General features: G+C 41.8%; 1 protein-coding gene across 3 annotated transcripts in view; it reads right to left on the minus strand.

Annotated features, from left to right (window-relative positions):
* The window catches only part of SCAMP1 (secretory carrier membrane protein 1), a 94,499-nt gene that overhangs the window by 52,074 nt on the left and 28,689 nt on the right, over window positions 1–13,736 (minus strand). For all 3 annotated transcript variants that reach the window (XM_050947083.1, XM_050947082.1, XM_050947080.1), the window contains one exon: window positions 5,625–5,702. Coding sequence is in view for 2 of the 3 variants with exons in the window: in XM_050947082.1 (XP_050803039.1) it covers window positions 5,625–5,702 (78 nt within the window). In the remaining variant the exon portion in view is untranslated. The remainder of the gene's footprint in view (window positions 1–5,624; window positions 5,703–13,736) is intronic.

A 13,736-nucleotide genomic window follows, 5' to 3' on the forward strand; every position in this document is an offset into this window, starting at 1 on the left:
AAAGGAAGGTAAGGATTATTATCCCCATTTTACACATGGGGAAGCTGAGGCACAAAAAAGTGAAATGACTTGTCCAAATCACCCAGCGGGCTAATAGAAGAGATGGGATTAGAACCCAGGTCTCCCACATCCCAGTCCATGTTCTATGAACTAGACCAAACTGCTTCTCCTCAGACTCCACAATAGTGCCCTTTTGAGTCCAAACCATAATTCTGATTCCTAACTCATATCCGTTCTGGTGCCCAAAATTCAAGAAGATTGTTAATAAATTGGAGAGTGTTCAGAGAAGAACCATGAAAATGATTGAAAGATTAGAAAACATGTCTTCTAGTGATAGACAGAGAGCTCAATCCTTTTAGCTTAACATAGAGAAGGCTAAGGATAACTTGATTACACTCTGTAAGAATCTATGTAGGGAACAAATATTTAATAATGGGCTATTCAATTTAGCAGACAAAGGTATAACGCAATCCAATGCCGGAAGTTGAAGCTAGACAAATTCAGGCAGGAAATAAAGTGTACATTTTTGTTAGGGAGCATACTTAACCAGTGGAACAATTTACCAAGGGTCATGGGGAATTCTCCATCCATGACAATTCTTAAATCAAGATTGAATGTTTTTCTGAAAGATATGGTCTAGGAATTATTCTGGGGAAGTTTTATGGCCTGTGTTATACCAGAGATCAGACTAGATGATCAAAATGGTCCCTTCTGGCCTTGGTATGGATCATATCTGAATACAGTAGCCAAGAGAACTAGAAAAAAAAACTCAGATATTTCTCTCATCTCTCCCACGGGTGCAAGCCTCACTGAGTTTACACTTTCACTATATAAAGTTTGAAATTATGTGTAGTAAAATATTACAAATCAACTAAACAACAGTTAATATTCTAATCTGATAACTGAACATTACAAGGGACTCACTTCATGGGATAAAAGCTTGTTTGCAAGCATTGATTAAAAATAACCTTGTGTAAACACTCCAAGAATAATTGACTTTTTTTGCCACTTCCTGTATAAATTAGCATATAAGTAATCAATTCTCCCTCTAGTTTACAAGCACTCCTACACATATCTCTACATAGACTTTACATTTACATTTGTGAAAGTAGAATGAATTATATTGTGAAAATAGAAAGGATTAAAGAAATGCTGTCTGTACCTTTAAGCAAAACTGTTGGAATGCTGCAATCCAGGTATCAGGAATAAAGACATTAACATAGAACAATTTCACCGTTTAAGGGCAACTGGTGAAGTATTAGCTTAGATCGATAAGAGTTAGTAAGGAAGTAGGATATGCATTCTGTGCCCCAGGTGAATTTTACTGTTTTGCTTTCTTTGTCCCTTTGTCTAATTCCCGCTCTTTTATCTGTAGAAATAAGACTGTTTGGGTCTTGCATGGCCACTCACATTATCTGGGTGTTATTGGTGGAGCGCTGCGCTAATAAAACAGAGTGGTCAGACAAATTGTGAGTCCTGATTCTAACTTTGACACATTCATATTTAACTACTCTGAACACATCTCTATTCTTTAACTGAAGCAGGTCACCTGGCCTAAGAGTGGTAAAGGGTGTCTATTTTAATTCAGTAATACTCTGTTGGCATGACAAATTATACAAATATTATCAAAATATGAAGAGAAACCTCAAGAATATGTGATTGGAAGGTACAAACTGACCAACATTGTTATTATTTGTATTACATTAAACACCTAAAAGCCAAACAAAGATCAAAACATTGTATGCACAGTACCCATCCATAAAAGAGCTCCTGCCACAAAGAGAGTCTATAATTGAAATATTGTAGTCTAGACTTGGCTTCTGTTTGCATGGTACTTTATGTATCCTAGTCTACAGCTCTAGTTTAAGGTCACTAATTCTAGTCTTGGCAAGGCTGCAAAAACTGCACATTTTACTGTCATGAGGTAGTATGCTAGTACAATACGGCTGAGCAGGTATCTTTAAGACTATAGCTTGTGGCCTTTTAAATTTGTTCTTATCTTGCATATTTGGTGTTCAAACATCTACTATCTTGATCATTGTTCAGTTTTAGGAAGAGGATATCTGCTCTACTGGACAATAGATTATTGTCAATAAGAGCTATTTAACATCATTTGCAGAAAAAACTGATAATCTTTACTTGTTAGGGAAGGGATGTTCAAGGGAAAAAATGTAGAGGGAAAGGATAAGGAAGAGCTAGATCTGTTCCAGAGTCATTGTTGCTGAAGTGTGTGTGCATGCAAAATATTTGTTTGCAGGACTGTGCATTTATAGTTTCTTGGGGATTCATACCAGTTAAGAGAAACAGTTCATAACTAAATAAAACCTAGAAAAAATGGCTTTTTTCCCTCCAAGACCATCTGCTCCAACAGCATTTGTCCGAAGACAGTAAGACACACAACCACTCAAACAACGAAAACCCACGGGAGCAACACACAGGCTCCAGTTGGAAAACTCCAGCAACAGCAGAGGCATCAGTTTTGAAAACAGAAAGTGAGCATATGAACACAAAACCATTGAGGTTCACAGACATTCAGTAAGTGGCAGAGTATTCCCTATCTGTCAGGCTGTGTAACCGGATCCCCATTCTAGACATCCATTAGTTTTGTTAAATGAGTTTTCATTTATACTATATAATATTTTATTTGGATTGGAGTTTTCACAGAATCAGGGTTGGAAGGGACCTCAGAAGGTCATCTAGTCCAACCCCCTGCTCAAAGCAGGACCAATTCCCAACTAAATCATCCCAGCCAGGGCTTTGTCAAGACTGACCTTAAAAACCTCTAAGGGAGGAGATTCCACCACCTCCCTAGGTAACCCATTCCAGTGCTTCACCACTCTCTGATTGAAAAAGTTTTTCCTAATATCCAACCTAAAGAAATTGAACTCTCAACCCTGGGTTTAGCAGGCCAATGCTCAAACCACTGAGCTATCCCTCCTCCCGAAATTTACTAGCAGCTTCTAGATTCATTGACTACCATGTAACCTCCTATAACCTTGATTAACGTCATATGACAGAGCCAAAAACAGGGCCAAGTGTCTTACCAAAACACCCATACAGCACATTTTTATCACAGGCATCTATTAAGCATTTTATTTTACTGGTGTTTAGTGGAAGTCCTGAAGCTAGGAAAGATTTAACCTTGCTTGTTAGGCATCACATAGACTGAAAAGGGTGGGGCTGAAAAAAATGCCTGTTTTATTCTTTTATGCCAAGCATAAAAACGTAATTTAATAGAGCTAACTGAACTTTTAATTAACAAAAAAGAAGTGGCTCTTTTTTCCTAAATGGAAGTTTTCATAAGCAAGTTTTTTGGTTAAGAACTCTCAGCTTATTTTTGTTTGTTTAAAAAAAAAATGCTGAAACTAGAAAGTTTCTGCCAAATATGTACAATTTATTTTTCCAAAAATCTCTACAATCTAAACTGGTTTAATTGATGTAGGGCTTGAGGGAAAACCAGAGACCAGGACATAGCAAAGAGGCTTCCTAGAAAAGTAGTGGCAGGCTGAGGGACAGAGGAAGAGAAGACTCCCCCTGAATGTAAACTGGCTCGTTAAACCCCCACCTCTTTTCTTAAATCTAAAGTGAAACCCTGATCCTAATTTGTCGATCAGCATATCCCAACTGAGAGTGCCACTGTGGCGTCTTTCAGCACTAACCAGAAATTAAGAAATCTTTCTGAATAGAAAGCAGTCAGATTTCTAACTGAAATTTTCTGGGACTTGATTTAGTAAGGACATCTGTGGTTATACATTGTCATGATAGTAATGTATAGACAAGATACATTTCTTCATAGCTTCCTACTATAATGAAGCTGAGCATGTTTGTTACTTGCCTTTAGCAAGAAAGCCTGTCAAGGAAAAAGTCCCTCCAAATAAATGCTGCTGCTGTTGCACTTCAGGTATAACATCTGTATAAGAATTAGTTTTAAATAAAGTATTCATAAACACTGGCATCTCACAGATCCTAAAATGAACACCTGTGCTAACATCTGTCACTAAACTCAAACTTTCCTTCTCCCTTCGCACCACCACTCACCACAAAAAAAGGACACTACTCTAATTTTGTTATATGACTGGCATCCAGGATGAGGCCCATCTGGATACAAGCTCTCATATGCCCAATTAAGGGCTACTTTAGCTCCTCTCCTCAACAGAACAGATTCAGAAGTTACAGTGCATTTTATAATCATACAAATTTACAACAACTGCATAGCTATAGCTCCGGAATTCTCAAAGAGGAAGAATATGAGGAAACTACAGATAGCTAGATTCATTTTGCATATTTTCCTGTACAGTAACTTCTCACTTAAAGTTGTCCCGCTTAACGTTGTTTTGTTGTTACGTTGCTGATCAATTAGGGAACATACTCATTTGAAGTTCTGCAATGCTCCACTCTTATGCTGTCTGGCTGTCTGCTTTCTCCACAGCTGGCAGCCTCCCTACGCCCTCCCATTCCCCCGCACCTCCCACCTGCCGGCAGACCCCACAGATCAGCATCTTCCCTCTCCTCCCCCTGCCTGCGGCAATCAGCTGGGTTGCGGCATTTTTGGAGGGAGGAGGGAAGGGGGGGGAACTCGGCAGGCAGGCTCCCCCTCCCTCCCGAATACCGCAAGCCAGCTGATTGCCCCAGGCAGGAGGCAGGGGTGGAGTGAGGGGGAGCCTGTGCCAAATCCTTGCTCCTCCCCCCTCCCTCTTACCTCCTAAATGTCACAAGCCAGCTGATTGCCCTGGGCAGGAGGGAGGAGCGAAGACTCGGCACGCCTCCCCCTCCCTCCCAACAGCAATCAGCTGGCTTGCAGTGTTTAGAAGGGAGGGGAGAAGAGCCAGGATGCAGCATGCGAAGTAAAGGGGGAGGAGGTGAGGGGGAGAAGAGGCGGGTCGGGCAGGCTGAGGGTTGAGCCCCCCCGCCCTTGGTGCTTGCAGAGTAGGGGAAGCTACTCTGGAACCTAACTCGCCCATTTACATTAATTCTTATGGGGAAATTGGATTCGCTTAACATCGTTTCACTTAAAGTCGCATTTTTCAGGAATATAATTACAACATTAAGTGAGGATTTACTGTACTAATCTATATGGACCTGCAGCAAGACTGCTATTCCAATTCTTGGCTTCGCAAACACAGACCATCAAAACTGTCTGACAGTAATACAAGATAGCTGAATATCAACCAGAGAATAAGATGTTAAATTTATTTTCTTTACAATTTAAGTCATATTTTAACCTAAGACTGAAAGATTAGCACACAAAGTCATTATACCACAGAATTTCCTTTAAATAGTATTTTAAACTTGCCACTTTTTGTTATGACAAGTTGTATAATATTGCTTTTACACGTCAGCAATATCGAGCAGTTCTCTGCAGTTACACCAACATACATGTGCATGCACTGATTCTTTCCAGGTAATTTTTGAATAGCCATGATAAGACAAACTAGCAACAAGTCCCACTGAAGTCCACCCACATGACAAATCCACCACATGTCATTAAGGGCCTATCTTCTATTTTCCCTCATTTCCTTCACATTCCTAAGAGTGCAACTTCCAAACTTTCTGTAAAACAGTTTTCCAAAGAACGCTCAAAAAAATAATAAGAGCATATTCAAGAAATAAACTAATGTGCTTACTGTTCTGGAATCTGAGAAAGGATTGTACTCGTCTAATCCCGGTGGAACATTTCTTGTCACTTGTGTAACTGAAGGATCCTAGAAAAAAGAAAAGTTATGTAAAAAGGTGTGCATACATACTAAAACTAGTGACAATGCCTATACAAAGAGTCGAGACTTTCATTATGATAAATTTGGTTAGCGGTACACAACTGCTTTCCTGATTATATACTTTTTGAGCCATAACCATGTTCTCACATCAGCTTTCATATAAACTGCTCTCCTATACATTTCATGAGCTGACAATATTAAAGAAATTATTTAGGGAAAAAAAAAGATAAGGAGAGCGTGACTGTTAATCTGGTTTTACCCAGGGTATGTCTTCACTACCGGCCACATCGGCGGGTAGCAATTGATTTCTCGGGTATCGATATATGGCTTCTCATCTAGATGCCATATATCGATCCCCTAACGAGCTCCTGTTGACTCCAGAACTCCACCAACGCGAACGGCGGTAGCTGAGTCGACAGGGGGAGCCGCGGATGTCGATCCCGCGCCGTGAGGACGGTAGGTAACTTGATCTAAGATACTTCGACTTCAGCTAAGTTATTCACGTAGCTGAAGTTGCGTATCTTAGATCGATTTCCCCCCCCTAGTGTAGACCAGCCCTTAGGATCTTTCCCCAAAATCTCTCTTATGGTCCAAGTGTTCCATTCATTTCAGTAGAAAGTTGATTACACTTACAGAATACCACAAAAGGGTACTGATGTATTTCCTTCTCTAGATAAATATCCATTTGTATATAGGTAATAAAACCTATGCATACCATATCCAGGATAAGACAACAGCATTGGTGCACTAGGTAAGAGCTAACACAGGGGTCTCAAAACACGCAGCCTGCAGCTCACATCCCCCTGGCCTACCTCCAGGCCAGGGGTGGGCAAACTACAGCTGCAGGATTGCCCCCCTCGAGCCCCGCATTGCTCCCTGAAGCCGCTGGCATCATGTCACTGTAGCTGGGGGGGTGCAGCAGAGGGCTCCGTCCATGTGTTGCCCTGGCTTCCAGGCACCTCCCTCCCTAAAGCTCCCATTGGCCGGGAATGGGGAACCATGGCCAATGAGAGCTTCAGGGGAGGTACCTGTAGGCACAGCAAGCAGCATGCGGAGCTCTGCATCCCCCTCCTCCAGGGGCCGCAGGGACATGGTTCCAGCTACTTCCCACAGCGGGAGCGGGAGCCTGACCTGGCCCTGGTGCGTGCCACTGCCACCCCGGAGCCCAAAGCCCTCCTGCACCCCGCCCCTCAACTCCCTGCACTGAGCCCCCTGCCTGCACCTCAATCTCCCTTCCCTGAGCCCCCTTGCCTGCACCCCAACCCCCTGCCCTGAGCCCCCTGCAGCATTCCACACCCCTCCTGTACCCTGAGCCCCCTGTTGCATCTTAACTCCCTGCCCTGAGCCCCTGCCACACCCCTCATGCATTCTCTGGGGGCAGGGAGAGGGCAGAGTTGGGGTGGGGACTTCAGGGAAGGGGTTGGATTGGGGGCAGGGAAGGGGTAGGAAGAGGTAGGGCCTCATGGAAGGGGTGGAGTGGGGGCAGGGCCAGGGAGGGGTGGTGGTGTCAGTGATGCGGCCTTTAGGCAAATGATCTAGCCCTCATGGTCATTTGAGTTTGAGACCCCTGGGTTAACGGAATGGAAACACACTGTAAATTTAGCCTGAAATTTACAGTTTTGTAACTATACATTTTATAAATTTTAACCAAACAGAGGTGTTCCTACACTTCTCTTAGTTCACTGCTCAATCTGAGAGAAATGAATAAAGTAAACATGAAAAGTGAATTTGTATTTCTAACATGTTCATATATTAGTAACAGCTAAAAAATTCTTTACCGATATGATTTAAGCCAATGTCTCTAAAAAAACACTCAGGACAGGACAATGATCACTAGTGCACAGAAAGTATCTGAAGCTTCCTTTGCAAAAATATAGTCTCTGACAGTTCCACAGTAAAGCTGGTTTTCATTTTTGTCAGAACAAGAAAAGCCCTAAATATATCTGCTATTCCTAAATCTAAACCACATCATTCCATCCTGATCTTCTTATAACACTCAGTTGACATGAGCTAAAAGCTGCTCTATCAGACAGCTGATTTATAATAGAAAAGCCCTTCAGAGAAAAGCTGTCGAAAACCTGTGGTGAGAGGGAAAACTGCATCCTATCCACAAAACCATCTGAACTCCTCAACAAGACATTCAAAAGGAGGTCAGATGGGGGGAGAGACCTTTCATTTTGCCTCTAGGCTTTTCTCAGCCTAGCTTTCTTCCTGAAGCCTGTTAAGAAAGGAAGCAGAGAGGAGGAGACCTTTTCCTCAAAAGGCAAAATGCGGTCCTAGGACATGGCTGGGACTTACATGGATAAATGCTCAGCCTAACTACCCGTCAGAAATCTGAAATTAAAGGTTGAAGTCTTCCTCAGCAAAGCTCAGCAGCAGGAAGGTCTGGTTCCACCACTGGCTGTGGAGGCTGTTTCAGGGGCAGGGCATTCCCTTGCTGTCAGTGACCAACAGGTTTAGTTCTGCCCTCAAGCTGAAGTAACCCTTGTAATGGATCTGTGGACCGCAGCACGATAAAGAATTGTTTATATTCCACCTGAGATCTCCTCTTTAAAAAAACAGAACTGCATTTGGAAAACAAAAGAAAAGAATCTAGTTTTTTTAATCTCTCTGTAAAGAGGGCCTCTACCATGTTATCTCCGTAACAGATTTTAATTATGGAACCAGACTTGAATGTAGTGTTCCAAGTGAAACATCACCAGTCCCTAAATAAATGGCTAGAGTAACTTCTTACGGTCTCTCCACTTCTCAGGATTGCAGTGATTGCTGCTCAAGTTAAAGCGCTGTGCTTTAGCACAACAGCAGGGAAAAAATTACATTTCTCAAATTTCAACTGGAGATCATACAAAAGCAGGCTTCATGCTAGTTCTCTGAATGCAGAGACAACCACCACAATGAAGAATTAAAAATGCAGTAAAATGAAGTAAATATTGACTTAAGCACTAGACTTTGAAAAGAGGATACAGAATAATTTTTAACTAAATATGAAACTTTTATAATTAAACAGCATTACAAAATATTGAATATTTCATAGAAGCCTTTCAGATTGGGAAAATGGTTGTGTAATAGAACCTTATCTAAAATAGAGAAATGTACACCAATCAATTAAAATAAATTTGCAATACGTAGGTGCATGTACAGATTGCTGGGAAGGGTAGAAAGAGAAACAACTTATATAATTGATCCCTGAAGTTTTAGGGCAGTGGTTCTCAAACTTCTGTACTGGTGACCCCTTTCACATAGCAAGCCTCTGAGTGTGACCCCTCCCCTTATAAATTAAAAACACTTTCTTATATATTTAACACCATTATAAATGCTGGAGGCAAAGCAGGGTTTGCGGTGGAGGCTGACAGCTCGCAAGCCCCCATGTAATAACCTTGCGACCCCCTCAGGAGTCCCGACGGCGTTGAGAACCCCTGTTTTAGGGGTAAGCCCGAAAATCTCAATTATGTGCTGGTGTAAACTCCAACAGCGTCAATTTTAGGTCACCAAAAGTTCCCGCTGTACCCTCCTCATGCACCCTATTATCCATTCCTCATACGTTCACAGCTACATTTTCTCACACATATACATAGGCCACGCATGGACTACCTACATTATTCCCGAATTCTGCCTACTCGGGCAGTCTTCATCCAGTGACCCAATTTTGGATCACCAGCTAAAAGATGCCCTCTGTCACATACACACTCTATCCAACAGCATTCACACACACTCCAGTAATTTCCTGATCGCTGGTTCTGCAACTTCTCAATCTACAAAACACTCATGTTTCAACAACAGTGAGTAGTTTGCCAAAGTATCACCACCACCAGCTGGGGCTGCAAGCAGAAGGAATAGAACTGACCGTAAGCACTCAGTCCCTCAGCTACCAACTTCTCCCCTTCCCTGGTCTCTCTCAATCTAACAGGGTCTGGAGAAAGCAGGAGGCAGCTGAGACCTGATGGGCTATTAGGAGTTAAGTTACTAGGCTATTTATCTCCTGCTACAGGCTCAGACAGAGAGCTATTTGTGTCTTGCCAGCTGATCATGTGAAGAGCAAAACTTTCAATAATAGTTTGCCAGCCAAAGAACTGTAGAGCTGGAGGAATTACTGGAGTTACGTGAGGGGAAAGCGGGAATAAAGGAAATTTTTAAATACAGTAAGCAGAGGGCGAGAGTGTAATCCTCAGTAGGATTTCTGACTGCCTGTAGAGCCAGAGCAGGGGGAAAAAAAAACAATAGAAGGTATGGCAAAAAGGACAAAAAAGGAACTTCCAAACAGTGAACTAAGCACGTCACCAGCTGAAGGAGCTGTCAAACAAGAATCACCCTGCCTAAATAGGTGTAAGAAAGCACTAGTGGGGGCACAAGGGCAAGCCTGTGGCTCTCTCTACATTGTGGAGCCTATGCTGGCATCACCTCGTAGTGTAGACGCTGCCAACACCAACAGAAGGAGTTTTTCTACTGGTGGAGGACCACCACTTCCCTGAACATCAGCTACGTTGAAATATGCACTCCACATCTACAGTCAGGGTTTTGGCAACAAGCTCTATATCTATCAAGGATGTGTTTTTTTTCCCCATCCTTGATGGATGTAGATATGCAGGTAAAACTTTTAAAGGAAGATCAAGCCTTACACTGACTGAGGTTAGCTAGCTGTGGATGCATTCAATTGTTTGTACTTCAGTCAACTGTTCTGCACTATCTGAACCACAAACAATCGTGTTCTTTAGTGTAAACATAACCAAAAAGTCTTCCAAGCAGGAAGATTTAAGATATTGAAGTGTACTATTTTCTTCCCTGATGTTATAGTTCTACCCTACAGATTCTGATGTGTTGGACCATAGGCACCAACTCCATAGATGCTCCAGGGCTGGAGGACCCAAGGGAAAAAATTAGGGGGTGCATAACGCCCACTAGCAGCCAAGTTCCCCTCCCTCCCAGCACCTCCTGCCTGCCGGCAGCCCACTCCCTCCCCCCTGCCCCAATCAACTCTCTCCCCCTCCCTTCCAGCACAGATCAGCTATTCTGTGGCATGCAGGAGATGCTGGGAGGAGGAGGAGAGGGCATGGGGCATGCTTGGGGAGGGGGTGGAACTGGGTGGGAAGATGTGTGTAATAGGTGGGGTGGGGCAGATTAGAGGTGGGAAGAGGCGAGGTGGCCGTTTGGGGGAAGGGGTGGGGCCTCGGGCAAATCCAGGGTTCAGCACCCCCAGGGCAAGGAGGAAGCCAGTGCCTGTGTGTTGGACCTCAGGCAGAATTGTGAACACCATTTACATTTAATGAATCCATTTCTGGGAAGAATTATATATTTTCTGGTGTACTGTGAGAGACAAGAACAAAAGCCAGGTATCTTCAATCAATGCAGACATGTAAATTATCTCAAGAAAGTAACAATTGTTTCACTGCCATTATAAAATGACATGTCTGACTTCCTGCTCTTATCCACGTCTACACACCATACATCAGTGGTTCCCAAACTTTAACCACCTGTGAATCCCTTTCACTAAAAAGTCAAGTCTTGCGAACCCCCTTCTAAGAATGAATATTTCCAGGGACTTTCTTTTACCTGAGTATAAATTACAAAAGCAGTGATCTTGGAAATATATAATTTGTTTTCATGACATGCTTCTTACACATTATTTACTATTAATTATTATTTATCACAGTATTTGTATTACATTATGAAAATAGCAACACTCTTCCAAGATCTCATTTAACTTAAGCTTGTATCACTTTGAATAAGCCTGTTATAAAACAAGACTCCTATGTTTCATCAAGGAGTATCAGATGTGAAATAGCATGAAGGTATTTAAGAAGCCAACTCAAAGAGTTCCTCCTATACAAGCATTCAGGTCTTGAGCAGCGCAGGCAAACAACTTGTTTTTTAAATTATTATGAACAACAACACTAGCCGCCTATTTAATTTTAAAAACAGCAAAAAAAAAATCCATCGCCCTTTCCATTTTTTGATAAGAAGTCTTGAAGTTGAAATCTCCTCAGTGTGATAGATATGCTTGCTTTGATCTGCTTAGCTCTTGGAAGTCCAGGGGCTCTGGGTTGCTGGCCTGGTGCTGCCCAGGGTCCCTAGGGACAGCTCTGTCCGTCATTAGGGATTCTTTTACTGCGAACCCCCTGTAACATTTCATGAACCCACAGGGGTTCACAAACCCCAGTTTGGGAACCACTGCCATACATTAGTCACAGGGCCGGCCTTAGGATTTATGGTGCCCTAGGCGAGATTATTAAACTGGTGCCCCTGTGCCTGATCTGCTCTTAGCAACAGAAACATAAGCTTACATTATTGGAAAACTTGCCACATTCACGTTATTAAAACCAGTTTAACTTAATTAAGCACAGTGTAATTCTGATGGACTAGCACTAAAGCAGCAGCACTATAGAAAAAATTCTGATATGACAGAATGATACAAATAATATATATATTTTTTAATTTATCAAAATTTTATTGGAAATTTATATGAAGAGGTATTGAAACAAAGATTTGTTTTTAATTAAAAGCAATCTTTCTGGCTTCTTTGGCTGCAAAAATCAGTAATAATGTCATCATATGACAAAGACAAAGTCGTGTCTTGTTCGATTGCAAGAACAGCAAGACCAGTTAAGCGTTCCTGACTCATTGTAGAGCAGAGATAGTTTTTAATGAGCTTTAGTTTTGAGAAACTCCGTTCTCTTGATGCTACTGTTACAGGAATTCTCAGTAGAATACGAGTGGCAATGTACACATTAGGATATATGTCAACAAGTTTGCGGGTATGAATAAACTGTACAATGTCCATCACCGATTTTGCATGTGGCAACATTGATGACAATGTACTCAATTCTTCGTACAGTTCAAGTCCATTTAAATCAAAACTATCACCGTGCTTCAGGAGGCTCTCTAGGTTCTTGCACTTTGTCATTAGTTGCTCTTGTTTTCCTATTTCGTTGAATTTAGTTATGTCATACAAAAATCCAAACTGTTCATGGTGTACTTGCAAGGTATTAAACCTTTCATCAACAGCAGATACTGCTTTATCCATCACAACATTAAAAAATTCAACCTCAAATTTCTTTTCTGGATCGTCTATGGGCTCATCTGCACCTTCATATTCCATTTGTCGTTTTTTCCTTGAAACTCGTGTCACATTCGCACATGGAAATTTTGGTTCTACACCGAGTGCCTGTGCAAGCTCTCTTGCTGTAACCTGTGCTTCTTTGAATCCATGTTCTCTGTATTTCACTAAAAAGTCTTGTGTGTTGTTTAGTAAGGTAAGTGTTGAATCAAGCTGCATCATTGGACTCTGCATTATTTTGCTTACACTTGAGATTTTAACAAGAATGTCATACCAGATTACAACAGATGTTAGAAACTTGAAGCTGGATATTTCAGAGGCCAATGACTGTGCTTCACTTTTAGCTTTTGGATCTCTGGCTTCCTCCGAAATAGCAACCAATGCTTCATAAACTTCCTCAGATTGATATCTCAACGTTTTTACACTTTCTACTCTGCTTTCCCAGCGTGTCTCAGATAGAGGCTTAATGGTAATACCATTGACATGTGCTTTGAATATTTGCCATCGTTGAGTGGAAGATGAAAAGAGCACGTAAATGCGTTGCAGCAAACCAAAAAAAGATATAGCTTCTACAGAAGACTTGGCCATATCACACAATATCAAATTAAGGCTGTGGCATGCACATGGAACAAAAAAGGCTCGTGGATTTTCTCTCAGCAATCTAGCTTGCACGCCAGAAATGCATCCTTTCATATTGGCGCCATTATCATAGCCTTGTCCTCGAATGTTCATTATGGACAATCCCATTTGTTTTAGTTCATCAAGGAGAGTTTGAAGAAGCCCAAAACCTGTAGTGTCTTGTACTTCTAAAAATGTGATAAACAATTCCTTACCTGTAATCTGTGCTGAATCACTAATGTCGACAAATCTCACTATTAATGACATCTGTTCTTGATGACTTATGTCCGGAGTGCAATCTAGAATTACGGCAAAATATTTTGCCAAAGTAACCAATGAAACAATTTTGTCTC

The sequence above is a fragment of the Gopherus flavomarginatus genome, chromosome 3 (assembly GCF_025201925.1).
Source record: "Gopherus flavomarginatus isolate rGopFla2 chromosome 3, rGopFla2.mat.asm, whole genome shotgun sequence".
In the NCBI taxonomy this organism is placed as follows: domain Eukaryota; kingdom Metazoa; phylum Chordata; order Testudines; family Testudinidae; genus Gopherus; species Gopherus flavomarginatus.